General features: G+C 54.1%; 1 protein-coding gene across 1 annotated transcript in view; it reads left to right on the plus strand.

Annotated features, from left to right (window-relative positions):
- MROH2A (maestro heat like repeat family member 2A) overlaps positions 1-24,276 on the plus strand; it is a 43,450-nt gene extending 19,174 nt beyond the window's left edge. Inside the window, exons 20-42 of the mRNA XM_032857541.1 lie at positions 2,751-2,870; positions 3,081-3,203; positions 4,384-4,536; positions 5,663-5,785; positions 6,761-6,840; positions 8,490-8,598; positions 9,400-9,495; positions 11,498-11,602; positions 12,697-12,820; positions 13,440-13,558; positions 14,368-14,520; positions 14,918-15,072; positions 16,962-17,121; positions 17,200-17,393; positions 17,719-17,856; positions 18,333-18,447; positions 19,791-19,937; positions 20,055-20,237; positions 20,734-20,889; positions 22,347-22,478; positions 23,112-23,214; positions 23,461-23,526; positions 23,994-24,276. Coding sequence (XP_032713432.1) covers positions 2,751-2,870; positions 3,081-3,203; positions 4,384-4,536; positions 5,663-5,785; positions 6,761-6,840; positions 8,490-8,598; positions 9,400-9,495; positions 11,498-11,602; positions 12,697-12,820; positions 13,440-13,558; positions 14,368-14,520; positions 14,918-15,072; positions 16,962-17,121; positions 17,200-17,393; positions 17,719-17,856; positions 18,333-18,447; positions 19,791-19,937; positions 20,055-20,237; positions 20,734-20,889; positions 22,347-22,478; positions 23,112-23,214; positions 23,461-23,526; positions 23,994-24,115 — 2,976 coding nt within the window. The 3' untranslated portion in view covers positions 24,116-24,276. The remainder of the gene's footprint in view (positions 1-2,750; positions 2,871-3,080; positions 3,204-4,383; positions 4,537-5,662; positions 5,786-6,760; positions 6,841-8,489; positions 8,599-9,399; positions 9,496-11,497; positions 11,603-12,696; positions 12,821-13,439; positions 13,559-14,367; positions 14,521-14,917; positions 15,073-16,961; positions 17,122-17,199; positions 17,394-17,718; positions 17,857-18,332; positions 18,448-19,790; positions 19,938-20,054; positions 20,238-20,733; positions 20,890-22,346; positions 22,479-23,111; positions 23,215-23,460; positions 23,527-23,993) is intronic.
- Positions 24,277-24,693: the final 417 nt, after the last annotated feature.

Below are 24,693 nucleotides of genomic sequence, written 5' to 3' on the forward strand. Positions count from 1 at the left end.
CATTAGAGGTATGAGATTTCTCTGGTGTGGGGAGGGTAGTGATCCAAATGTTCTAGGTTTAGAGTGTGCTAATGGTTGTGCAACTCTGTGAATAGACCACTGAATTCGTAAACGTTAAGTGGGTTAATTTTATGGTATGTGAACTATATCTCAAAGAGATGTCTAAGCAAAGCTTCTTACAGGTGTCAACCAAAAATTGTGTTTGTTCCAATAGATAGCCTGTATAGGTGAGTAGGTAAAATAACAAAAAGCAAGGCTATCTTACAGAGACTCTTCTATAGCTAAACATACATGTGTAGGTTTAAGATTTTATCCAATGTCAATATAAGGACAGATGACCATTTGGAAGAAAGTTGTACATAGGATGTGAGGGTGATCTGGCTATGACATTTGTCACCCCATTGGTCGCCGGGGTTGATTCAGGTTGTCTGGCTGGCTAGCTGGGTATCCCCGTCCTCCCTCACAGCTCCCTGCGCGTCTCTCCCAAAGCTGCCTGCCTGGCCCAAGAAGATGACCTTGCTCCAAGGAGGAGGAGCAAGGTTGCTGGGTCAAGGGCATGCAAATAACTGCTCTCCCTTGCTGGAGCCTCCAAACAAGCACTCGAGATTCCTTTATAACAGAATGTAGGGCAGTCAAGCTTCCAAGACTCCAGACACAACCAATGCGGGCCTGCATGTGGGGGTCTGGGTCCCTTTAAAAAGAAAAGAAAAGGGGTGCCTGGGTGGCTCCATGGGTTAAGCGTCTGCCTTCAGCTCAGGTCATAATCTCGGGGTCCTGGGAACGAGTCCCACATCGGGCTCTCTGCTCAGCAGGGAGCCTGCTTCACCCTCTCTCTCTGCCTGCCTCTCTGCCTACCTGTGATCTCTCTCTCTCTCTCTCTGTCAAATAAATAAAAAAGAAAAAGTATATAATATTTAATAAGCAAATGCACAGAATTCAACCGTATTGCCATCGTTCACCTGGCTTAGGGAAAGTAAATCAGTGAGCAGGATTTTACTGGCTTAGAAAACTCAAGAAGGCACAGTTGGATACAGTGGCTCAGGGAACTTCACCAGGACCCTCCTGTCTCTTCAATGCTCAGCCGGCACCTCCCTGTAGGTGCAAGGTGGCCCCCAGTAGCTTCCAGAACTGCAGCCCCTGTTGTCAGAGCCAGTCTTCTCCCAAAACTGAGACGCAAAAATCATTCTCTTTCCCAGAAACAAATAAAACAAAAATATGATATAGTGAAGAAAGATCCCATTCCAAGTAGCGACACAATGTAAACATGTCATTGAAGGCATTATTGACGAAGTGATGTATGTGGAACCAGCGTAGGAGCACGGAATGACAAGGAGGTGCAGGAACAATGAGAGAAACGAGATGACATTGACGCATCTTTTGCTCTCAGATGGGAAGTCTCCATGTTGGAAAGGCATCCACGTTGTTCAAATTAAACTGCCGTATAAGGTACTTCCCCGTCACGTCCCCAAAAGGAGTTTTTGTGGACATTGGACAATTTTATGGAATTCGACTAGATTATTTCCAAGTTCACCTGAATGAACGAGTGGAAGACAATGGCTCAGAACATATTGACAATAAAGCTCAGGAAGGAGGGATTTACTCTCTCGGGACAGATCAAAGATTGAAGTGTACCAAATGAAAGAAAGCTGTGAATGACCAGAATACATCAACAAATAGCTTTTAATCTTGACACAGAGTAGGCCTTCATATACTTAAAGGAAACCAAGAAAGACAAGGGAAAAGAAAGACAACTTTCCTCTGTGAAAATGAATGTTTTCTGTGTGACAAAAGAAGTTGCAATAAGTAAAATAAAAAAGGAACAGAGACCCTTGGGAGAAATACAGCAATAGAGTGATCTGCTGGTTGAGGCTTCTGGTATGCGATCCTTAAGAAAGGAGCCTGGGACGATGTGTGATTTTTTTTTTTTTGAAGACTTTATTGATTGATTAATTTTGAGGGAGCAGGTGGCGGGGCAGAGGGAGAGGGAGAATCCTCAGGCAGATTCAGATTCTGTGCTTGAGCTCAGAGCCCAATGTGGGGCTCGATCTCATGATCCCGAAACCAGAACCTGAGCTGAAACTGAGAGTCAGATGCTCAGCCCACTGAGGTACCACACCAGGCGCCCCGGACAATGTTTGATTTAAAAATCCCGGTTCTACCACCTCCCACTTGCATTTCCATCTCCCAAAACAGCAACCGTATCTACCGTCTGGAGTTTATTATGTGGGTTAAGTGAAACAAGACATGTTTGTTCTTGTGGTTTCTCCAAATACACACAAGAGGCTCTCACAAGCAAAAGGGAAAACAGGAAGAATAAGTCAATGGGAAATGGGCAAAGAACACAGGCAGGGATTCAGAGACCGGATGGTGAGAATGTGCAAGGGCACTCAGCACGGCTTGTCCCCAGGTGCTCTTGAATTTGTTCGTGTGAGGGGAAATTCATTCAACCTCTATAGGAAGGAAATTTGGCCCCCAGTGTTTAGAACACGTTCGTGTTTATAGTACGCCGCTAAGATCATTCATCTCTACTCCAGCAGCTGCCAGGTGACCCTAGGTGCCACACCCTCACAAACACTTGTTTATAATATAAAACCCTCCAGAACACCTGGATGTTTATTTCTACGAAATGTGTAGGTATCTGCGCATTGAAACAGACAATCGAGAGTGTTGGGTAGGGGGCGCTCCATGGAGGTGACCCCTGACGGGCAGAGCCAAGAGGCTGAGGCTCCCTTTGTCCCTTGCCTTTCCAGGGCTTTCTGTATCGGGCCCTGGGCTTCACGCTGGCCACGGGCCTGGAGGCCGACAAGGTAGAGGTGCTGCTGCTGGAGCTGCTGTACAAGACAGACTATGGCAATGACTTTGACCGGGAGGTGAGGGGGCCCTGCAGCCCCTTTCTGTGCAGCAGACTCCTCTGACCCTAGGGGGTTATGGGCCTAGGCATGCTTGAGTGTGTGTGGGTGCACGCGTGCCTGTGTGTCTACTGGTGTGTGTGTGCCATGTGTATACGTATGTGCAGGGGTGGGGGTCCTCCTGTGGCCCTGGCCCCCCGCCCTCACTCCAGCCGGGTGGTCTCCCTGCAGGGTGTGATTCTGTGCTTTGGCCTGTGTGCCCGCGGCCAGGTGAAGACAGTGCTGAACGTGCTCCATGACTTTGAGGAGAGGATCCAGGAGTCGGAGCAGTCTTGGCAGATCGGCGCTTGGCGGGTGAGTCACGCTTGCTCCCCAGTCCAGTCTCTGGGGGTCTCGTAGACCAGCGCCTTCAGCACTCAGCTGAGGTCCTTGCTGGGTCTTAAGAGCAAACTGCCCTCAGAATCAGCCAGGGGCCCCCTCCCACAAAGCCCTTGGATAATCTAAAGAACACAGGGTGGGCCTGTGTAGTGTCTGGATCCCAGACACTACAAAGGTGAGCCCGACATGGGCTCCTCAGAGCAGCGGCGGGTCCCCCCCTGGGTGCTGGAGGGCATGCAGGGTCCCAGGCCTCACGAAGCCCCAGTGGAGCCGAAGAAGCTGCTCGTGTAGAGCTCAGTGGGCTCTTTGCTCATGCTGGGCGCTCGGCCTCAGTCAATCAGTGGTACTGGGGTGGAGGGGCTGTCAGGCCCACGGTCCTTAGGAGAGGATGCTGTCTGCGGACATGCCGCTGGCCAGCGGGGAAGCCGTGGGCTGGCCTCTGGAGGCTGCCCCTCTCTGCCACAGGACACAGTGCTCCAGGCTGTTATTGATGCCTCAAGCTTTGGCCTTGACCTAGAACCCTTGCCCTGGGGGGTCTGGAAGTCTGGAGGGAGAGACTCAAGGGCGTCTCAGACTTTTGTCCCAGCTTCTCTGCGAAGCAGGACCTGAGAGGTAGATTTCTAATCAAGGCCTGGCGTGGCCTGGGCACCCCTGCCCACCCTCCATGATGGGTTTGGTGGCCCTATAACACCTCATCCCAGGCTTGTTCTCACTGGATTCCTGATATCACAAGAGACCATGGCCCAGAGGAAGAGCCTGGCAGGTGAAGCTATGGAGGAGTGTACAGGTGGCCTCTGTTTAGCTGTGTCCCCACAAACCACCTGCTCCCAGTGAATGGGTGCTGCTGGCATCTTGCTGGACTGAAGCCTCTGTGGGGGTGGGCCCTGGTGTGAGTGGTTCCTCACTGCGTCCCCAGTGCCTGGCAAATAGTAGGTGCTCAATAAAGGTACATCGAATGAATGAGTAGATGAATGAGCATTTCAGGCACCCGGAAAGCCATTTCTGCTGACTCTACGGCTCCTTTGGCCACATGACCAGAGACCATCCACGTGCAGCCAGGGCGGCCCTGCTCCCTCTCAGAAGGGCAAGTTGAACAGACCCCCCCCTTTCCCTCATGCATATCCAGTGGTTCTTCCTCTTTTCACTGGGCTTACAGAAGGACCACCCCTGGAGGCGGGAGACAGTGAAGGGCGCCCTCATGGTGATGTACAGCTGCGTGGCCTTGTACTGTCACCCCCAGATGCTCCTCACCCACGTGGACAACCCCATCACCGCTAAGATCATTCATCACTACTCCAGCAGCTGCCAGGTAACCCCACGTGCCACACCCTCACATCCAAGCCAGGCCGGCAGAGTCAACTACTTCACTATCTGAGCACCCATCCCCACCCAGCAGACAGCCAGGAGTCCCACCCAACTCCCAGCTTTTGGGAAACCCATTGCCTCAAACTGTGCTGTTCTTTGGTGTGGGGGGAAGTGGGGGGGGACAGCCTTCCCCCACAATGCTGGGTGGGTGAGTGTTGGTCCCAGAAGTCACAGGATAGATACCCCCTCTTCCCAGCCTCGCTCACTCCCTCTGCCCCCTCCCCTCCTGATATCTGACCGAAGCCCTTTAACAAGGGACAAGAAGTGGGAATGTCCTCAGGGAGGCAGAGGGACTTGCTGCTTTCTTGGAAGGGCAAGGAGGCAGAAACACAGAATAAAGCAAAAATTGTTTCATTGTTGTTTTTAAAACTGTGGTCAGATACGCATACCATAAAATCTGCCATGGTAATCATGCTTCTGCGGCGTTAAGGACATTCACGTTGCTGTGTGACTGTCCCCAGCAGCTGTCTGCAGAGCTCTTCATCTTGTTGGAATGAAAACCCTGCACCTGTTGACCATACGCTCATGCCGCCCTCCCCGGCCCCTGGCAACCCACACTCCCTGTCTCTAGAATTTCAGCACTCCAGGAATCTCATGGAACTGCGCTCACGCAGTATTTGCCTTTTCGTGACTGGCTTGTTTCATTTAGCATAACGTCCTCAAAGCTCATCCATGTTGTAAAAGCAGAAACAATTTTATCTCAACTTCTTCTGTCTCTGTGGCAACACATAGGGCTTGGTGTCCGTGGCCGGGGAAGGTGCCCACAGATGGGCATGGCTGTCCTTCGGCACAGGTGTCGGAGGGCCGGAGGGAGGTGGTGTTTTCAGAGGGCGCCAGAGCGCTGTGCCTTGTCCGGCCCCTGGCTGGCCTCCTGGCCATATGGCAGAAGCTTGGTTAAGGGAGCTGAAGGACAGAATAGGCCTGCCATCATTCAGATGTCTCTGAGACATCTCTGGATGTCTCTTCTTCGGCGTGGAGGGAGGGTCTTCCCCGATGAGGGCTGTGGCTTGGGGTCTTTGGGCTCACTCACAACCTGCTCTAACCTTTCCCTCTTCTTGGTCTGGGAACAGGACATCTGTCTCAAAATGGCCTTCATGAAGAGTGTGGTGCAGGTCACCACCGCCATCAAAAACATCAAGGACCTGGAGGACTTTCAGTTTGCCCAGAAGATGACTCTTACTGGCATCATAATTGTAAGCTGGGTAGGGGGCTTCCTTGGTGTTGGGCAGTTTTGGGGTCTAACTGCTGACCGGCTTCTCCTTGGTCAGAGGTTTTCAGAGCTCCTTGGGGCATCTGAGGAACAAGGGGGCTCCAGGGCTCCTGAAGCCCCTCCCTGTCTCGGTTCTGCTTTGATCCACCTGTAGGGTTCTGAATGTGACATTTGTCTCTCTGACAAAGGATGTGATGGCCAGGAATCCGGTGGTGTCCAAAGGTGGCTGGTTCAGGGCTGGGGGACAGAGGTCCACTGGGTCTGCCCCTCTGTGGCCCCTGTGTTTTTCCACAGGAGGGACCTAGGGGGCAGTTTCGGCCACAGGCAGGTCTTAAAGCTCTTTTTGCACAGAGCTTCAGTGAGTTCTAGAAAACGTCAACTGTCTGAGGGCTAGAAGCCTTGGTGGAGGCGATGGAGGTACAGGCCGCCATTGCCCGTCAGCCCCAGACCTCCCCACCCCCCTTCCAAGGTTGTGGTTCCTAGAAGTGTGCCCCTGCGTCGGAAGCCAACCCCGAGGGAAATGAGGTGTGGGTGGAACAGGAGTTCCCGAGGACAGAGGGAGCTTCCTGCTCCCGCTCTGGGCCAGAATCTGTCCATGTGCCACTTCACACCAGGCAGCCACAGCCCCATGAAACAGGCCTGGTTTTACACATGATGGCTCAGGCACGGGAAGCCCTTTGCCCAAGGACACACAGCAAGGAGGCGGCAGGCCTGAGCGAGAAGCCCTTGTTGGGGGGCTGTCTGGAGCCCCACTCCTTCCCACACCAGATTTTGCTGCCTCCCCTAAAATGCTAACAGTCAGGTAATCCTTTAAAAGGGAGAACATTGTAGGGGGTGTCTGCACCCTGTACAGTGCCAGGCCCCGGGCACTAGCCTGGGGAGTGCCGCTGCCCCCACGCTCACTGTCCTCCCCGGCGGGCTCTGGACGTTTCATTCACCGCCCTGCTGTCACCGGCAGGCCACCATCAAGGCAGAGCCCACCGACAGCCTAGTGTCTCCTGTGCGGACCATGGCAATGGAGGCCCTCTCACACCTGAGGTGAGCTGGGCCCCTGTTCTGGCCCCAGGTGTCTCGGAGCGTGGGGCCAAAGACTGAGACCACCCCTCAGTGTTCCTTGAGGGGGAGGGTCGCCCCTACTTGGCCTCTCTGCCTCTGTAGCAGGGGCTTTGGGGGCAGCACTTGGGGCAGTGGGCTGCCCTAGGACATGGGGTCAGCTTCCACCAGGTCTTTTCCCTAATTCTCAGCAGTAGTTCAAGTTGGGCTCTTCTGCTGGGTTGGGAGGTGACTGGTTCTTCAGTCCATTAGGGGGTATTTTGAGCAAGAAATCGCATAATGACACTCAGTAGGATAGCAGGGAGATGGCATCCTTTTAGTTGGGTCGGGAGGAGTCAAGGAATTTATTGATTGATACAGCGCTGATATAGTTAATACAAAGTGATATAATATCCCAGGTTTGCCTTCCTGGAGTGGTCCCTCCACTGGCAGGGAAGGGGGAAGAAGTTGCATGGCATTAGTATTTGAACGGGTTGGGTGGTCTCTGGGAATTCTGCACCCGTGGGGGCAGATGCATTATTTAGGCTCATAGCAGAAATATCTGTTGTGGTCCCCCCACCCTTCCCCCCACCCAGTGCCCTTAAGAGTCAGCGCATAGGCAGATTTTAAGCAAATTTCATGAACATCTCTTTGGGGCCTCAGAGGTAAGGCAAGTGTATACAGAAGGAATTACAGGTCAGAGCTGAGTGGTTTTGGGTGAATAAAAAGAACAAAAATCTAAGACCAGAAAAAGGGGGGGCTATTGACAAGTTACAATTTTGTCGATATGACAGAGGTGATCAGGAACATGCTGGCATCTGCCACAAAATAGCAGGATTTGTGTAGGAGCTAGAAGCTCCCAGCAGGGCAAAATACAGCACCTCCTTGCAGGGCAGGAGTTTAAAGTTAAGTGGAATGGTGGCTCCCAATCCTGGAGGCACAGCCGAGCCAACTGGGGACCCGTGAAAAATACCAATACCAATACCCTGACTCCACCCCGGACCTTTCAATAAGGATCCCTGGACCCCAGATGTGGCCCTTGGCCACCTCGGAGCTTCTGTAGGTGACCCCAGTATGCACCTAGGCTTGAGAACTATTGATGACAGGATAGGAGAAGAATGAGTTGGCATGCTTCAATCAACCAGCTACCACCCCTGAAAGTTCACTAAAGCTCAGATGGCTGGGCTCCATTTGGAACTCTTGATTCAGTAGCTCTGATGCAGGACCAGAGAGTTTGCATTTCTAAAAAGCTCCAAGGTAGTTCTGGTCTGGCTGGTGCAGTTATCACTTGAAAACCCTTGGGCCAGGGCCAGCTAGGGAGGCGGAGTCTGTGGTTATGGCCAGGGAGGAGCAAGAAAAGGTTTCTGAGCAGGAGAAGGACAGGCTCAGAGCAGGCATCAAGTCGGAGAGCTAGCCTTGGGCCTCTGGGTCTCCCCATCAATCACAGACACAGTCACTGGATTCTGGTGGCTGGGTGGACCCAGGGCACCTCCTGCTATCCTATTGAGTGGGGAAGGATGCATGCCTGCACCCCCAACCAGGAAGGCTAGCCTCTCCCTCATTCTGTGATAGCCCTCTGCACCCTGGACTGTGCAGTGGGGGTGGCACGGTCTCAACTCCCCTCTGACCTCTCCTCTTGTCACTGCTTTCCTTAGCAACCTGAAGCCATTCTATTCCACCGAGGAAAGCAATGAGCTGATGGATATCAGTATTCATTCTGTAATTTCTCTCCAACCCCCAGCAGAGGATAATGAGTCCATTCAGGTATGTCCCTCTGAGCCACCTCATTTTCTGGGTTAGGACTTGAAAGTTTACGATAACTCAGGCAGTGCTGAGAGCCCACCATCCTGAACCACCTGTGAGTGGTTAAAGGCAGCAAAGTGCAGTGGGCCTTATTAGTTAGTGTAAGGTAATGTTAGCTGCTGTAACAGCTAAACCCTAAAATCTCCATGATCTAACAAGAAGAAAGTTTATTTCTCACTCAAGTAAAGTTCAGTTGGCAGTGGGGGTGGAGATGGAGCTGCTGCTTTGGGGGAACCAGGCTGACAGAAGCCTGACTATCTTCAGTGCATGGCTCCAGGTCCCTTGTGGGTACTGATATCCACCCTGGAGAGGAAGAGAAAGAATATGGAGGATTTATGAGCCATGCTGCTCACTTTTATTGGCCAGGACGTAGTCACATGGTATGCCTAGATGGAAGAGGTGTTGGGAAATGCAGTTCCTGACTGGATGGCTGTTTCCCAGCAATAATGTGGAGAAGGAGGACAGACCTTTTGTGGACAGGTAGCCATCTTGTCCTTAAGGTCCTGGTCCTGGATGAGGAGTCAGAAGAACTGGACTCTGGGGGTTCAGTTTCCTCCTTTGTAAAATGGGTTCTTCTCCAGAAATTGTCTCATATGTCACATGAGATTATAGATATGAATGACCCAGTCTGAGCAGAAGTAAAAGGGTGATTTTCAGACCACCTCATACTTCTCAACCCTGGCATGGATCATTGCCGAGTTGTGGTGGGTGGCTGCACACACCCCCTCATTGCTGCCCGGTGCTCCCCTCTCTTGGCCATAGACCCTGTATGCAAATGCGAAGCATGCCTTGGAGCAGCTGATGGAGGGTCTTATGCAGAGGCAGCTGGATCCCAAGGGGCTGCAGGAGATGGTACACGTGAGTTCTTCGGTAGAGGGCCAGGAACTAGGGATAGCCACCCCTCTCAGAGAGCTGGCGTGAGGGCCAGAGTCTGTGGAAAACAGGGGTATGTGTTAAGATTGCTTCAATAATTTTATTTTGGTAAAATTTCAGATATACTATAAAGTTGCAAGAATAGTACAAAGAACTCCTATGTACCCTTCATCCAGGGTCACAGTTCTTAATAGTTTGTACCATTTTCTTTTCCTCTCATCCTCTTCCCTTCTCTTTCTTATTTTACACACACACACTTCTTGAAGCATGGAGAGTTAGCTGCAGACATCAAGAACAAGAACACCTCACCTTCGTGTATAACAACAGTACAATGATGAAATCAGGAATTGTAATGTTGATACAATGCTATATTCTAATCTCTGGCTAATATTCAAATTTCATGAATTGTCCCAGTAGTATCCTTTATAGTGACTTTTCCCAATCCAGGATCTAAGCTGGGTTACACAGTGCATTTACTTCCACGTCTCTGTAATCTCCTTAAATCTGGAAAAATTCCCCAGTCTTCTTTTATTTTCCATAATCTTGGCATTTTTGAAAGGTATGGCTAGTTGCTTTTTAATTGGGCCATTTGCTTTCTTATTATTGAGTTTTCAGAGGTTTTATGTATTCTGAATACAAGTCCTTGACAGATACGTGATTTACAAATATTTCCCCCCAGTCTGTGACTTGTGTTTCCATTGATTTCATGTGTCTTTTGAAGAACAGAAGTTTTAAAATGTTGACAAAGTCTAATTTACCATTTGTTTTCTTTTATGGATAATAGTTTTGATGTTCTAAGAAATCTGTTCCTAACCTAAGGTCACAAAGATTCTTTTTTAAGAGGTTGTAGTTTCAGGTTTCACAAGAAAGTCTAGGATATATTTTGAGTTAAGTTTTGTATGTGGTGTGAGGTATGGATCAAAGTTTGTTTCTTTGTTTGTTTATGTACAGACAGCCAGTTGTACCAGTACCATTTGTTGGAAAGACTTTTCTTCATTGAATTATCCTTGAGTCTTTGTCAAAAATCAACTGACCACGTACTTGTGGGTCTATTGCTGTCATCTCTTCTGTTTCATTGATGTATTTGTCTATCTTTATACCAGTGTCATCCCATCTTGATTACTGTAACATTACAATAAGTCTTGTGATCAGGAGCAGATAGTATGAGTTTACTGATTTTTTTTTGCTTCTGTATCGTAAAAATATTCATATATTGTATTCTCCTTTTGTTTCCATTCAAAATACATTTTACTTTCTCTTCTGATTTCTTCTTAATCCATGGGCTGTTTAGAACTTCCCAATGGTTGAAGATTTTCCAGAGATCTTCCTGTTTTTGATTCTCAACTTAAACCTAGTGTGGTCTGAGGACACACTTTGTATAATCTGAATCCTTTTAAATCAACCCAGACTTAGTTGGTTGCACAGTATGGTCTATCTTGGAGAGTGTTCTGTGTGCATGTGTATACTGTGTTGGATGGAGTGTTCATGAGTATCAGGCCAAGTTGGTTGGTAGCGCTGTTCAAATTTTTCCTGTCCTTCCTGATTTTCTGTCTCCTTCTTCCGTGAGTTTCTAAAAAAGAGGTACTGAAATCTCTGACTCTTGCTGTGGATTTGTTTCTTTCTTCTTCAGTTGTAGTAGTTTTGCTTCATGTGTTGTTAAGCTCTGTTACTGTGCACATGAACATCTAGGCCCTGGAGTGCAAGGCAGGCTATGCTCTTGGACTTTGACCTGCAGGCATACATTTGGAGTAGGGCCAAAGACAGCAGCCAGGTGCCATCTTGGTGAGGATAGTGGGGATACCCTTTCTGCCCACAGCTTCATGTCCCTCATGAGGGTTCCTGGAATGAGAATCAGAAGTATCCAGAGCCACCCAACACCCCTGAAAGTCAGACTTTGAGTGGAGAGATCAGGCAGCCAATAGTTGGCCAGGAAAGGCTGGCCTTGGGGTTTTAATTGTCCCTTCTGTGTTCTGGGCTCTACCCATAGCTTCTGGAAAAGTGGATCTTGTCGGAGAAAGAAGGGGAGCGGGAGAAGGCCATGAACCTCCATCTTCATCTCATGCAGATCTACGTGCAAAGCATCGGTGTCTGTGTGAGTCCCTGAGCCCCTGATGCCCCAGCCTGTGGCTCTGGCACCCACAAAAAAGTTTCTGTCTCTATTTATGAGAAGAGGGAACACTTCTAAAATCAAGTTCTGCTCCCTGAAGGGTGCCTTGGAAAGAGGCTCTCTCATTTGGGAACGATAGAGGAGGCCCCATGAGGAGCTAGCCCTCAGCTCTGGTCTGCAAGAGAGGGGCGGGCCGTGGCTCAGCATGGATCCAAGTCTGGTGGGGCCTGAGGCTCATTCAGCAGTGAAGGCCCTGTTTAAGAAGAAGAACACACACTTATGAATATCCCATTGGTTACGAAAGCGACTATCTACTCAGTAAACCACTATGAAATTACAAGTTCTACAAAGTTTGGCAAGTGCCGTAAACATCACGAAACTTGGAAAAGCAATGAGGTGTTTTTGTTGATTAACTCTCTGACCTGGCTCAATGAAACATCTCTTGGTACCTTTGTTGGCCTCATGTTCTTTGATGGCTTGGCTTTCAGTGATGGCATGGGGAGGATGGGGTCCCTGGGGCGTGAGGCCTGGGGTCTGGGGATGGCCTCGGGGACTGGTGCATGGTGAGAATGAGATGAGGTACACCCCTGGTAGTCTGGGGACACCATTCAGGTGGAGGTCTGAGCCCCGCAAAGCGAGGCCAGGCCCTAGACTCATGCTAGGTTTGGGGCCAAACACTGTGCTGAAGGCATGTCTGGATTCTCTGGAATGATTCTCCACATCTCCTGGAAGAGGAAGCACTGTGATTTTCTCCCCTTTACAGATGAGGAGCATGAGGGTGCGAGACTCAGAACCCTGCCCAGGTAACAGAGCTAGTGAGCGGGGGAGGCCAGATTTGAACCCAGGGCTCAGTTACAGGAATAAGTCAGGTGTGCTGATACGGAACATGGACCGGCAGCCAGAGGGCCAAGTCCTGAGCCAGACTCCCCAGATCCTGGCTGCTGAGCCTCCAGGGGCCCCACTGGGGTGTTTTCCAGCAGGGCTCACTCTCTCCGGCTGCCAGTGACGCTGCCCCTGGGCAGTACCACGTGTGTGTGAGTGGACACAGAATGTGAGCCTTGAAGTCTCCTGTCCCTCAGATCCCCCTGAAGCTGGGGCAGTTTGGCATGCTGGTTGGACTCATCGCCCCTTGTACCTGTGACTCCCACAGAAGAACACGCATGGCCTCCATGAGTGTCCTGGCCAGCCTGCTGGATCTTCATGGTATGGGGAGGGTGAGAAATCAGGACATTGAGGTTGAGGGGGAGGTCTGACAGCAGGGGTGTCAGCGTGGGACTATCCTGGGGGGAGCATGGCCTCTCTGTGTAGACAAACAAGGGTGATCAGTAGAGATGGTAGAGAGGGTGCAGAGCTCGCTCAGAAACCATGGAAGTTTCTAGAAGGAGAGGCTCACTGGTTTGGCACAACTCACTGAGGGCTTGTCCTGTGTACTAAGGGACATCACTGGGAAAAGATCAGCTCACAGATACCAAGAACACAGCAGAAGTGGCCAGAGATGAGCTGAGAGGCGAATGCAGGATGGTAACCTTCAAAGGGGGAGACTTCGCCTCTGGCTTGGTGGCTGGTGGCTACCTGGAAAGCAGGCATCTGAGCTGTGTGTAGAGGTGGTTTGGAGGGAAAGGACAATGAGAGCAAAGACAAGAAGGGATGGAATGTCCAAAAACTGAAGTGTGGTTCAGGCCTGCGGAGCCAGGTAGCCCTGTGGGCCAAGCCAGGAGGCCACCCCAATGTGGCCTGTGGATAGGCCCTTTGTCTTTCTGATCTAAAATTATATTTTAGATCTAATGTCTAAATCTAGTGTCTAAAATTATATTCCCAACAGCAAGCCAGACCTGCTCCTCATGGGGCCCTTCCAAGGAGCTGGAGCTTGCAAAATGTAAGGAGGATCTCCAGAGCTTGGATGTGGAGAAGATTTTCAGTGCATCTTCTAGGATTGCCAAGGTGATGAGCTGGGAAGGGGGGGGTGGGCTCCTGGGCTGGACTCTGGCGCCTGGACCATCTCTGGGGCATGGGACTTTGCTCATTCTGGCCAGGCAGCCTTCCTTTTCCTCCGGAGGTCACAGTCCCCGTGGATTTTGGTCCAATTCATGCCCTCTGTACCTAAATGACCTACAATATGAAAGATCCCTACCGTGGTGCCTGTAGGCCCCGCCTACCACTGGGGGAGGAGGGGCCCAGAGGGAATTAAACCCAGAGCCTCGCACAGATACCACACACCGGCACACCAAGGGCTGAATGCCCAGAGCCACCCAAACTCAGCAGAGGGGCTGAGCAGCTTCTGCCTCGGGGATGGGATGGGCGCAGAGACAGCTTTCTGAAGCAGGGGGCTTATGGGTGGGTGGTGGGAGGATGCTTCAGGGTGATTGGCTCAGGGCGCACCCCGAGTGAGGGCTGCAGGGCAGTAGAGACAGGATGGGGAACGTTTGTGGGGAGCTTCCTGAGCAGGGTTCAATGGGGTGGGCGGTGCCAGGGGAGAGAGGTGCAGGAGAGTTTGGAGGCACATGCCAGAAGTCTTGGAAAGCCAAGCTGAGCTCTGAGTCTTTGAGGTAGAGGAGTGACGTCCCAAGAAGTTTGGCGATTGGGCTGGTGAGATGCTGGGCAAGAATGCAGGGAGGAAGCCCCTGCAGTGGTCTGAGAGACAATGGAGGCCTGGGCTGGGCCGTGGTGTCAGGCAGAAGAGCGGGGGGATGTCAGCGGTGACGGGCTGGGGCAAAGAACTGGATCCCAGCAGTGGTCTGCTCTGGTCCTAGGTGGCTTGCATGCAATTTAACTGCGATGAGGTGGTCTCACTCATCCAGAAGCTCTGTGACAACATTGGGGCCATGGACCTACAGCACGATAAGGCCTCCGTCACCTGGATAGGCACCTTCCTTCAGATGCGGGCCAAGGAGCTGGAGGACAAGGTGGCAGAGCCGTGGCTGGGCCACTTAGGGCGTGGAGCTGTCCAGTATACCCAGGCTAGAGGGACAAGCAAGGGCTCAGCACGCTTGCTGAGAAGGGCTTCCTAAATCCTTGCTTGTTTGGAGGAGGAAGTGGAGTTCTAAAAGGAGAAAGAAACATGGGAGGTGGCCCAGTTAGTAAGTGGACAGTGGACTAGAGGCCCGTGGCCATTTTCCTGGAGCGTACTTCCTCCCACACAGAAAACCTGATCAAATCTAGGAACAGACCAAAGGATGCACTGGGGATCTGGCCTCGCCATCGCCCAGTTGGGCAAGAGTCCCCAGAGGTGGGGTGTGCAGGGTGCGAGGGCAGCAGGCCGTGGGCGTCTAGGCTGTGCCGGTGATGCCTGCCCCTCCCCAGGTGGCCGAGATCCTGGGTGCCGTCTTGGTCCAGCTGCCCGTGGTGGATCACCTGGAGGTGCGGCGCCCCCTCATCGAGGGCACCCTCCTGCTGGCGCACTACCACCAGGAGACCGTCCTCACAGTGCTCCTGAGGCAGCCCCTGCCCATGGAGAGGTGGGTGCCCTGTCCAGGGAGCCACGTTCCCCTTCGCACCCCAGACCAGGCCCACCTCACCACCACGGATATGTCCCGGAGGACGGGGCCCTCGAGCAGCACCGGGAACAAACCGGGGCTGGGCCTGACCCCATCCCTGCAGCTCCTGTTGGGGATGTACGGCCTCGGGGAACCATGGACCGGCAGCCCCAGCGTCACATTTCCATCCTCTGGAGCTGGAGTCAGATCCTGTGGCTTCTCACGTGTCCTGGTCACCCCCTTAGGACTCTACCCACAGCAGCCCTTCCATTCCCTGCAGAGGACAGATCTCTGGGCCCCCTCCAAGTTTGGGCTTCCTCAGGATACACCAAGAACGTGGTCACCAAGGCCTGAGCAGGCCTCTGGACGAGCTCCACTGTGTCCCTCTTCCCTTCCACATGTGGCCCTGAGAGGGGAAGTCCAGGTGCCCCTCAGGTGGCCTCCCGTTAAAGCACCCCACCCCACCCCCTGCTTCTTGGGGTGATCTGCAGACTGCTGAGTCCCTGGGTCTCTGTCACCATGTCACACAGGCAGTCCGTGGGACCTCACTGGCCTGGGGGAGTGTGTTTGGGATGGTGCCAGGACTCCCTGGGGAGGGCACAGAGAGGGGTGGGCAGCTGTCCCCAGGTTAGCTGAGGCTGCAGAGCAAAGGAAAAGCCTTGAGACTGTTGGGGGAGGGAGAGGTGGCAGACCTCACTCAGCGTGATGTGACACGAGCAGAGAGGCCGCAGGTCAGGAACCTCGAGGGTTGCCCTCTGTGAAATGCAGGCCTGGCTCTGCTTTCTCATCAGAAGGGAGGACAGTGCGGATTGCTTGATTTGGGGGGGTTAGTGGCTTTCAGAGTGATGCCAGGGTGGGGGACAGAGTGCTGCGTGGCCTCTGTCAGGCTGGTGGTCTTGGTGGCCGGGTGGCACTGGCTGTCACTGCATTTGTTAGCTCTCACTGTGTAACACATTGACTCGAGCTTGGGGGCTCAGAGCAAGCCCTGTCCTCACCTGACAGCATCTGTGTCTGGGGGTCTGTGGCCAGGGCCCTGGGGACGGTGGTCCTGGGGCCTTGGCTTCCCCAGGCTCCTGTGGTTGTTTCTTGCTGTTGCAGGCTGAGGTCCTGCTTTCTTGTTTCCTTACACCCTGATGGCTTCTTTATGTGAAGTGGTTGCCGGTGAGCTCATGAGCCCACCTTCCATTCGGTTCCTGCCAGTAGGTGCCCCCCGCATGTCCCCCCCAACAAACTCTCCTCCCCGCCCTTGTGCATTTGGTTTTGTGGATTCGCAGAGGCTGGACACACCTGTCCTTGCTCGATTTGATCTCGGTGGACTTGGGTCTTTGGCCCCTCAGACCCCCCAGCCCCCCACTCCCCTGTAGCTATGCACGTGGGGCTCATGAGGTCACTGTTCCTCAGACTGTCCCTTCTCAGCAGAGCCACAGGCCTGGGCTTGGGGATGGGGTGCCACTTCAAACTGCCTTCTGGCCCCTAACCTCTGCAGGCCTCCCTTCCTCTTCTGTGGGCCACGGAGCTGAAAGCACCTTCCTCAAGGGTGTGTTGGAAGGAGGAGGGGCTGCTTAGGACCAGCGGGATGGACTGGGTAGTTGGCAGCTGTTGCTGGATGTATATATGAAGGCATCACATAGGAGGCCGGGTGGGGACCTCTGAGGTCACCCAGCAGTGGGGCCGCAGGGTCCGAGGGTGCCAGGGCAGAGGAAGGGAACTGAGCGTGGAGTCACAGACCTGGGCCATGACCTCCACCTCCCTGAGGTTCAGGCACCAGAGTCTAACCCCTATGCAGAGGGCTGCCTGGGGGGCCAAAGAGGCTCTTACCTGACAGGACCCAAGGCGGGTTCCCACAGTCCTTGTCTCCTGTCTTTGGTTAGCCACCTGACAGAGGTGTGGCTGGCTGTGGCCGAGAACGTGCCCTTCTCCCGGACGATGCTCCATGGGCTGATGGGCCGGCTGCAGGCGAGGTTCACCCCCAGGGCCAACCCCACATCCAAGGTGGACATCTGGCGCCTGGCCGCAGTGGATCCGCTGATGGTGAGTCACAGGGGCAGACCCCAGAGCCCCTCGGGGGCTCTAAGGAGAAGCCCTGACACCTCGACCTTCTCCCTGCAGACCCTGTGCGCCATCCACCTCCTGATCCAGAAGATGGACGTGGATGACAAGCTCCTGGATCTCTTCCCAGACCTTGTCTACACCCTCCTGCTGCAGCTCAGCAGCAGCCAGGGGCCAGAGGCTGCATCGCCTGTCCTGAAGACGTGGAGACTGGTCCACATGGGGACGCTGCCCGAAGAGATCAACCTGCACAGGTGCTCTCGGGGGCAGGGGGCGTGGGGGGCAGGGCAGTGGGCCTGCCTCTGTGAAGTCAAGGATCCCGAGAGTCACCTCTACCAAGAGGCCTTGTGGTCTTCTCCTGGTGGAGAGAAGTTTCTGGAAACAGATCTTACAACTCTCCCTCCCATGAGCCCAACACAGTGTGGTTTTCATTGTTTGCAGACCCAGTCTCTCACATGATTGCCCTTATCTCCTTGAGCTGGGCCCAATAGGCGCGGGGACCCCCGTTCCTCTGACCTGGGTGCAGTGTTTGCCCTTCACGGGGCAGCTTCGTCGGGCTAGCGTCCCACCTTCTTCCAGGATCACGATCAAGTGCATGCAGCTGTTGTTCAGAAGACTCAGCAGTGAGCAGCTGGTCCACAGCCTGGAGGAGCAGGGTGTGTGGGCCCTCCTGCAGAGCAGCTCTACATTCCTGCAAGGTGTGGGCCTGCTGGCCAGGTGGGTACCCGGCCTCCCAGGCCTGAGCCGCGGGACTCACAGGGCCACCGTCTTCTTGCTGGAAGGTCTAGATTACAGTAGAATGCTGGCTTCTGAGGGATTGCCAAGTTGACCCATGTTCCAGACTCTGGGATGGCAGCATGTAGGGCGAAGGAATCTTTGCTCCAAGACAGGAGACGTGAGGTCAGAGGCAGGGTAGAGCTCCCTCAAGGCCACACCAGGCTTCCAAGCTGGGCCAGAGCGAGAGCTACTTCCTGGGGCCTGGTCACTCCTGAGTGGCCCTCATTCTGGTCCCTTTGTATAAAAAATTCATGAAAAGTTGGTACTCTAGTGACATCCTGACCAAACCTCCCCTGGCGAGGAGGGGAGGCTCGGAGAGGTTAAAGGATGTGTCCCTGGGTGTGAACCCCCAGAACAGCTGTGCAGGGCAGCGGCTGAGAGGACCTCCCCGCCCCTTGGCTGCATTCCCCCTGCAGGGGGTGCCTGCGGAGCGTGGAGGGGTATAGGCAGCGGCTGGCAGAGCTGGTGCTCAGAGGCATGGACTCGGATGTCCTTAGCTGTCGCGTCAGCAGCACTGCGTTCTGTGTGGAGGTGAGGCTCGGGGCATGGAGGGCCGGGCGAGCTGGGGTGGGGGCTGCTGCTTCCCCCAACTCCCTACCCTGGCTCCTCTCAGGGAAAGGAGCCCAGGCTCTGAGGGGCATCTGAGACAAGGGGCAGGCGACTGTCCAACCCCCGCCAGGGACATGGGTGAGTCAGGGTGTGCACTGTGGGGAAAGGGGTCCCGAGACCTGGGGTGCACAGCGAAGAGAGGTGTGCTGTGCTGAGTGCCGGCATCACCCAGGGGCCCAGAGGAGGGCACCTTGGCTCTTGCTGGGGTTGATGGTGCTGGGGAAGGTCTTATAGGAAGGGCTTGAGGGGCTGACGAGGTTTTGCCAGGTAGGAAAGCCAGGAAGGGGGTGACGTCCCCTGGGCCCCAGCGGCCCTCCCGAGCAACTGAGGCTCTTACAGGGTCCTGAGGGACTTGGCCAGAAAACTTTCAGGAAAACTTGTGTTGGCTGCATGATTCCCAATAGGGCTTAGGAGCCAACATCCTCCTAGTATGGGGTCGGCAAACATTTTCTCTAAAGGGGGCCATTTTGGGGCCAAAAATTTGGTGTTTAGTTTTCTTTAGGTTTATTTAAAATGTGCTTACTTGTGCACATGCACGCACACACACACACACACACACACACACGTGTGTGTGTGCCAGAGACATCCCCCTTGGCCTGAGGTCCTGACACCTTGAGTGCTAGGCTGGCTGTGACTCTCTGGGTCCCTGAGGAATGAAGTTCGTGCTGCTGCTGGGACCCAGGGGCCCAGGCTCTGGCTTGTGAGAGCTGCTCTGTCAGGTCAACCGAGCAAATGTATTCCTATAGGTCACACTGCTGAGGCTTTCCACACATATTTCCTTAGGGAGCCTCGCCACAGCCCTGTGAGGCAGGCTCTGGTGTCAGCCCCTTCTCATGAGTGGGGAGGCTGAACTCAGAGGGGTTCTTTTTTTTTTTTTAAAGATTTTAATTATTTATTTGACACAGAGAGAGAGATCACAAGTAGGCAGAGAGGCAGGCAGAGAGAGTGGGGGAAGCAGGCTCCCCGAGGAGCGGAGAGCCCGATGTGGGGCTCGATCCCAGGATCCCAGGATCATGACCTGAGCCAAAGGCAGAGGCTTAACCCACTGAGCCACCCAGGTGCCCCTCAGAGGGGTTCTAAGCGACTGGCCAGGGGCCTCCGCTGGCAGGCAGGAGGAGCGGGGTTTGGTCCTGGGCAGCTGGGGCTCCGGGTCCTCTCCTATTCACAGACACCGCTCTGTGCATTGGATCTAGTCCCACGTCCTGTCTTGTGGCTGAGAAAGGGGCCCACAAGGGGCACAGAGGTCACAAAATTCTCTTTTCTAGTTCATGAGTGACCCGGTTCTATACCAGGAGAAGCTGCTGAAACCCACAGTGTTGATGCTAGAGAAGGGCGTGGACCAGAAGGACGAGGCTCTGAGGGTGTTCTCGCTGCGTGCCCTCGGCAACATGGCCCTTGGTGCCCCCAAGAAGGTGCTGCTCCCGAACCCGAGCCCAGGGACCCGGCGTGCAGGGTCTAGCGGGCTGAGGGTCTGGGGTTGACGAACCGGGCGGGGACTAAAGCTCCTCGCCGCCCCCCTATTCCCCCAGGTGAGGCAGTACCGGAAGCTTTTGCTGGAGAAGTGTCTGGACTCCTTGCGGGAGCCTGTGAACTCCAGTGTGGCCTCCGAGGGCATGGAGGCCCTGGCCAAGATCCTGGCTGAGCTCCGAGAGGGGGACCTGGGGTCCTCGTTCGGCATCATCTGCGAGCAGTGCAGGGCCTTCTTTGACAATGTGAGTCTAGACGATCACCTAGCTGGCCCCTGGCCCTCCGGGTGTCGGGGGGGGGGTTCCCCAAATGCCTCCTCAGCCAACAGCTGAGCCCTTCTTCTCCTGTGGGACAGAAGGGGCTGCAGCTCTGCCTGCGCCCATGCATCCATTAGTTGATGGTGGGATCTTGTGAAAGACACCAGAAACCCTTGCTGTAGGACTCATGGGACCCCTCCCCTCCTGTTAGGGTGTGGGCTTCTCCCCAGAATTCCTTGCAGCCTATAGATGCTCTTTGGACCCCTGCTGGGTGGCAGTGTGCCCTCTGGGCAAGACTAGGTCACAGGCCCCAGAATGGCGCCCGGTCCCAAGAGCCCTGCAGGCGAGCCTCCATCCTGGTGGAATGTCCCAGAAGCCTTTGCAGGGGCCAAGGCAGCCAGAAGGGTCCACAGAGAGCGGCTGGGGCTTTGCTGGGCTACTTGCTTCCCGAATTTTAGGACTTGCTTGTGCATCTCGGCCACAGGAGAGTGAGCTGCTGCGTTTGAAAGCCTTCATCCTGTTCGGGAAGCTGGCGAAGGTGGTCAGGATTTCCAAGAAGCACTTCTTCAAGGAGGAGGTGAAGAAAGCTTGGATCACCCTCATGCTGCACTGCCAGGACCCCTGCTCGGATGCAGCCCAGGTCAGACACACCCTCCTCTCTGTGTCCCAAAGTGTGGGGACCTCTGGCCCCCAAAGGAGAATGTGCGAGGGGGTCTCTCCCCTGCCTCTCTCCATTAACCCCTTTCCTCATGCCAGCCTGAGGAGGGGGCCATTCAGATGACCCGTAGACTAGCTTACAGAGGTGTCTCCGCTTGGTAGGGGCACATGGCATAGCTTTCTTCTCCAATGGCTGCCTGCCAGCATCCTCTGCCCCATCTCCCTTCTCTTCCAGTGGATTCTACAGCTTGCTATCCTGTGATGACTCACACGCTTAAAACTCACCTTAAATCCCTCCTCAGTGGCTCCCTGTGGGGCAGGCCAGAGCTGAGACTACTGGGGGCAGTGAGGGGAGGGGTGCCTGCCCTGGCCCTGCACACCGAGGTTCTCTTCCCTATGGAGGCCCAGCTCCCCTGCTGCTTCAAGCTCCTCCCACAGCTCCCGCCTGTCTGATGGCTGCCCCTTACCCCTTGCAGGCTCCTGACCCTCACCTCTGTCTTCTCTCTCCCCACCTTCCTGTGTGGACTGGGGAGGAGTGGGGAGGGGGCTGAGCTGAGGGCTTGTTCTTCCATCTCCCAGTGAGCTGCGGTGTACCCAGCTGCTCATGCTCAACTAACACCTTGGCCTCCGGTTCTGGGGTCCCAAGAATCCTGTGGGAGTCCACGCAGGGCAGGGTGGTGTAGTGGCACCTGTAGGTCGGGGAGGGCATCACTCCTGACTCCTGCTCTGCCTCCGGGATCCTGATAACGCAGGCCACCTCCTGTCACCTCTCAGAGGTGCTTTCCTCACAAATCCATCACTGGCTCACACTGTTGTAAGTTGTCGCAGCAACCGTCCTGTGGGGGGCGTGCTTCCGGGAAGGCACACTTAGGAAGGGGACCGGAGTGTTTAAGGAAGGAACAGCCAAGAGGGCCGAAGCAGAGGGACCACGTGGCCTGGTCCCAGCCACACTGCTGCCACTCCTGTCCCTGGGGAATAGATAGCCCAGCCTCACCCTGCCCCCCAGTCTCCTGTGGCCCATCCCCACTGGAGGCTGGAGGCCAGAGGCCAGGGGCCTGGTTGCTGCAGTGCTCAGAGAGGGTCTGGGGCTGAGAAAGCTCACTCTGGTGCTACCGGTCCCTGCCAGGCTCCTGACCCCAGTGTCCTGGAGGGGCAGGTCCCAGGCTGGGCTGCTGAGGGCACGAAGGTGCTGGCTGAGGAGGCAAGTGGGCTGCATCTGCCTCTAGGGCTTTTTCCCTAAATGCACACCAGCCACTGTATAGGGTGGCAGGGCTCCGGTCCCAGGTCCCCTTCTGTGGCCTCCTGAGGCTTTTCCGGGGCTGCCCACTGGCCTATCGGCGGAACGTCAGCCCTATCATCCACCGCCCCACCCCCAGACCATGGGAGTCTCCTTGGTCTGCCTGACACCCTTCCCCCATCCTCTGCCCGGTGTCTCTCCAGGCCTGTATGGCCACCATGTTTCAGTGTGTGCACTTCTGGGGCTGGAAGGCCCTGGAAATCAGCTCGGGCCAAAGGGACAGCAGTGAGGCTGATGGGATGACTGTTTTCCAGACAACGCTGTGCTCCATCCTGGTGAGGAAGCTGAGGGCCATGGGTCTGTTGGAGGTTGGGTGCCCTGGGGCTTGGGGCTTAGGGTCACAGCTGCCACAGACTCTGTCCTGTGAGCCTGTGCTCACCTCACGGATATGAAACGTCAAGACCAGCACCGTCCAACAGAGGCAGAATGCAAGCCACATATCCATACATTTTCTGGTAGCTATGTTAAGAAAAATGAAAGAGGTGAAACCAAATTGAATAATAGATTTTATTTAACCCAGTGGATCCAAACCATTGTCATTTCAACATGTAGTCAATGTATAAAGTATTAATGTGATATTTTATGCTTTTGAGTTACTGTCATCAAAATGCAGGAAGCTCTTCATGACTGGTCACATTTCAAGTGCCCAAGGTCCATATGTAGCCAGCGGCCATGGTAGTGGACAGCCGCTCCATTTGTAGACAATATTGTCTCTTCTCTGGGCCAGACAGAATGTAACAGAGGTCCGAAGGTCCTTATGTGGTCCACCTGCTAGTCTGCTGTGTGATGCTGGGGTGGGCACTTGCCTTCTCTGGGCAGACCCTTGCACATCAGACAGATGGGAACACACTTAGATGATCTCTAGGATCTCATCCTCCCTGGTTCTGTTCATCCCTCGTCTTTTGCAGACTCAGAAAAAGCCTGCCGTGCTCTATAACTTCTTACTAGAAACAATGACCTACATTAATAGTAACTTGCCACGGATCAGAATTTCTGCCTGCAACCTGGCAGGTGGGTGAGCGTGTCTCCTGATGTGGGAGGGGCATTGAGGGCCAGACCTGAGCCAGGGAGCAGGGTAGGGGACAGACTCTGGTGGAAGTCCCTTTCTCTGTGTCCTCTCCCACTTAGCTTCACACCTGCCTGTTTCTCTATTAAGCATCTTCAGCGGAGTCCTAAACCGTTATCTCAAAAGGCAAAACAGACTCTCTTGCTCACCCAGTATTTGCGTGATGAGCATTTTGCTGGCTCTCGTTTTAGGAATTATTATGAAGCAGATGTCTGCACACCATCTGAGAAAACTGGACTTCCCAGCATTAAGGAATTGTAAGTAATAGAGACTCATACTGAGTGCACTAACCTCATTTGGGAAGAGCCAGCCAACCCTTCCCTTGTATAATCAGGGCACAGAGGGCTGTGTGAGCCTGCAGAGGTCTTTCCAGGAAGACAACAAGATGGGCGTGGAGTCCTTTCGTGCCTTCTGCCCGCCTCCCCATTACAAATATTTACGAAATGTTTCCATCCTGACTCCTTCAACCGATTCATGGGGCGCCCAGGTTCTGTGGGTGATCTTTCTGTCCCTGGTGGAGAAGCAGCCGAAGGCTCAAGATGGGGGACATGTGTGCGGGCACAGCTCCACCTGCCGTCGTCTGGCTGCAAACACAGGGGTTCCCCTTCTGCAGCCCGCATGAGCCCCATTCTGTACAGGAGGTCTGGTTGCGGGGGGGCTTCTACCAGCTCAGGGGCCCAGCCTCGCCGGTTCCTGATTCTCTCCTGTCTGTGCTCACTCTCAGCTCTCCAGGAGCTACAGCTTGACTCGGACCCTGAGGTCCACAGGGCAGCCCTGGAGACTCTCAAAATCTTGGATACGTGTAGCCAGCAGCCGCTTTTGTCTTCCCCTGGAGGATTTTGCTAAATGGTTCGAATGTAAAATGTAAACTGCCCCCTCGGAGTGACAAACCACAGCTGGACCGCAGCGAGGCAAAACATTTTTAATTTAGTTTGTTAAGAAAAACATCGTTCTAAAATAGTCAGCGTCCCTTTTTTCCCTCCCCTTGAAATAAACCTCCATTTCCGTTGGGAGTGCAGATTTCTGATTATAAGGTGACAACATCTCAGAGCCAAGGCAGCAGGGCAGAGGGAGAATTTAGTCCCCACGATTCCCTGGAGTGTGCGAGTGTCTGAATCCAGTCTGAAAGCCAGGCAGTGAGGGGAGGCAGGCTGCTGTCCAGCCTCTGCCCCGTCAGGACCTGACCCTTGAAGGGAAAAGAGACATCTGTGCAGGGACCATGATAGGCAGCCAATTAAGGAGGGCTGCAGTCGGTGCAGAGGTGTGGGGAGCGGCCACCAGCCTAGGGACCATGGGGGGTGTCTTGGGGAAGTGATACCGCATCAGGCCTGCCCTCACTCTTCCCACAATGGGGCCTGGCGACAGGCTGGGACAGGGACCCAGCAGAGCCCGGAACAGAACTTGGCTGAGGCTCAAAAAGGAGA

Source organism: Lontra canadensis, unplaced genomic scaffold, assembly GCF_010015895.1.
Source record: "Lontra canadensis isolate GAN:19392208 unplaced genomic scaffold, GSC_riverotter_1.0 scaffold13, whole genome shotgun sequence".
Lineage (NCBI taxonomy): Eukaryota > Metazoa > Chordata > Mammalia > Carnivora > Mustelidae > Lontra > Lontra canadensis.